The sequence below is a fragment of the Neltuma alba genome, unplaced genomic scaffold, assembly GCF_004799145.2.
Source record: "Neltuma alba isolate B1F8T4 unplaced genomic scaffold, ASM479914v2 tig00003689_pilon, whole genome shotgun sequence".
Taxonomy (NCBI): Eukaryota; Viridiplantae; Streptophyta; class Magnoliopsida; order Fabales; family Fabaceae; genus Neltuma; species Neltuma alba.
In genome coordinates, this window is record NW_021633390.1 from 11,593 (window position 1) to 14,356 (window position 2,764).

At 38.0% G+C, this 2,764-nt stretch overlaps 1 protein-coding gene across 1 annotated transcript; it reads right to left on the reverse strand.

Moving 5' to 3' along the window:
* Positions 1 to 933: 933 nt before the first annotated feature.
* On the reverse strand, positions 934 to 1,897 carry LOC114742241 (protein LURP-one-related 12-like). Its single transcript, XM_028930518.1, has 2 exons — positions 1,555 to 1,897; positions 934 to 1,415 (listed from the first exon to the last, which is right to left on the reverse strand). The coding sequence occupies exons 1-2, from the start codon at positions 1,783 to 1,785 to the stop codon at positions 1,008 to 1,010; spliced, it is 639 nt and encodes a 212-aa protein (XP_028786351.1). The 5' UTR covers positions 1,786 to 1,897; the 3' UTR covers positions 934 to 1,007.
* Positions 1,898 to 2,764: the final 867 nt, after the last annotated feature.

Below are 2,764 nucleotides of genomic sequence, written 5' to 3' on the forward strand. Positions count from 1 at the left end.
TTTTAACTGCATGATTTTGCATTAAGAGCAGAAAGCGGTAATTAATACTCTTCCGGTTTTTAATATAGGACCTAATTGTTGAGTTGGTTTTGGTTCTAAATATAAGATCCATTTCTCATATTTATCAGTTTTCTCTAAATTATCCATATGGATACTCTCTCAATCATAATCAAGTAGAAGAGAAAGAAAGAATACTAAGAAAGATGATTATGATATTTTAGAAAAAACATGTCACATTTCTTACAATTAACTAACTTACTTAGCTTCTTTAATTTAATCAAATTAGTTAAATAAATTTTATATTAAGGATCGGAAAAGTATATATGACTTTTTTTTTTCATTAACCAAGATAAAAGAAATGAGAATGGATAGATAAATGGCTTTTGAGCTGGGTTTAGCCAATGAAGAGCTAACATTACAGATTTAGAGGGCATGATCTCTCATGCACACACGCGCGCGCACCTTTTTTGATTAATAGTTGTTGAATAGAGCAATCCCATTAAATATTAAAAAAATGCGAGAATAAATAATTATCTCTCTTGCAATGAACACCAGGAAGTGTTTGGATAAAAATCAAATCATAGTTTCAGAAGTGTTTTTACAGTTTACAAAATAAATATATAGAGGAATTTGTCTCATTTTACGAAAAAGTACTTCTGAAACCATAGTTTAGAAGTTGCCAAACACCCCAAAGCTTTCCTAAATAAGAGTATTTCATATGTACCATATAGCTTATCTATCTAAAGGCATCTTTAGGCTTAAGAAGACTTTTTTTTTTTTGGGCCAACGGCTTACGAAGACATTAATAAAGCCAATAAAAATGTAGTTATATATATATATATATATATATCTCTCTCTCTGTAAAATATACAATATGGCTTTGATTTGTTTATTACAAAAGCCGGGTATGGTGTGACCATGAAGAACTTCCATGTCAAAACTAGAGGGACTCCTCAAAATCCAGAGATTAGTGTCAAATTAACAGGGTAAGAGGGGCGACTGAGTACTTAATCTTCTGCGGAAGGGTGCACCACGCGCTCTGGTGCTCCGTTATCAATGTAACTGTCACCGTTCATCTGATCAAGAACCAGGACGAGTCCCATGGCGAAGGCCCCATCGAATCCAGGCTTGACGCAGAGCGAGAACACTTCTTTGCCCAGCATCACCCTTGTGGTGGGATCCACCTTCCGTCGAATCTCCGCCACCAGTTTCCTCTTGGCGTTGTAGATCTTGCAGCTCCGCTGCGAGAAGCACCCTTCGATCTGGTACTCCTCCCCGGATCCGTCGTACACCTCCACCGTCACCGTCGTCTTCGACCGTCCGATCATCGACGATCTCTTCACGCTGAAGATCGGCTTGTCCCCGTCCATCCTCTCCCCTCTAAAACCCTCCCACCGTTGATGCAAACTCGGCCTCTGCATTCGCAAATCGAACACCAAACCCATTTTAATCCACCATTATAGTAATACATAATCCAAATAAGCTAATTAAAACTGATCTCAATGATTGATCGGACGCAGTGAGTGGGCTCGCAAGTACAGGAGAACTACGTACCTTGCGGCGGACGGTGAGGAGGCAGCCGCCACGGGGATCCATGAGGACGACTTGATCTTGGAGGCGGGGTTGGGGGCCGTAGGAGTCGACACGGAAGACGAGTTGGCCGTGGGAGTTGTAGACGGTGAAGCCGTCGCCGACGAAGAAGAGGGAGGTCTTGAGGACAGTGAGGTGGGTTTCTTGTTTGAAGACATAGCAGTCTTGGGGGAGAGAGGGCTCTTTCAACTTCATACGGTTGGGTTTACTGTACAGTAAATTCCTGAATCTGCGAAAGATCTCCAGGAGGACGTCGAAGTGAAACCAAAGAGTGACGGGCAAGACAACGGAGAAGCAGAGTGACGGGCAAGACGACGGAGGAGGATGAAGCTGAAAGGGTCAAGTTAGAGGGAATGTATATATAGGACTTGGAAGGGTGAAGAAGAAAAGGCACACGCAGAGAACTCGGAGCCATATTTTGACACGTGGAGTTTGATGAGTTGTCACATTGTCAATGGAGTAATTAACATGGGACAGTAAGCTGTGGCCTTTCCTGGTTTCCTCCCCCGAATGTAAAATCATTGACAGCAGTACATGTCCAATTCACAACTTGATAATGCTAAAAAAAGAAAAACTTTTTCCTCACTCATATAATTGTGTCTTAATCTTTTAAATGTCATCTAAATTTTTCATGTGGTGGCATTTCTTATCATCCATCCGACGAACAGCCTCTGATAATCTAATTTTTATATATTTGAAGAGCTCCGAATTTTCTTGGTCAAATCATAACAATAAAACACTTTTCTTCAATTCTTAATATAAAACTCGGTTAAATAATTTTAAAAAATTTAAAAATTTATTAAATTGCTTAATATAATTATAACATATGCTACATTATCTCTCTAAAATATTTATATGTATTATCAAATTATATATAAATTTATAAATGAAGCAAGTTAATTTTAAAATAAAAAAGATAAATATAAATACTTTAAAACAATTTAGTAACTCTCTTGATCTCATTTAGTTAATTATATCTTATATTAAGAATTAGAGATAGTATGATTTATTGAAAAAAAAAAAATCCAACCACGAGATTTAACACAGTTGGCACTTGCCTGACTTACTTAAATATCTAGTAAGGGGTTGGATTTTTAGATGTGTGTATGGATATGGTCTACTTTACCCTTGGTTAGCTACTCATTTAATTCTCTCTCTCTCTCTCTCTCACACG

What these genes read in the sequence shown, in the direction of transcription:
- LOC114742241 (XM_028930518.1), bottom strand. Translation starts at nt 1,785, where the DNA reads ATGAAGTTGAAAGAGCCCTCTCTCCCCCAAGACTGCTATGTCTTCAAA. An exon ending in TCCTCACCGTCCGCCGCAAG is followed by an intron (nt 1,416 to 1,554) that starts GTACGTAGTTCT and finishes TTGCGAATGCAG; the next exon opens with AGGCCGAGTTTGCATCAACG.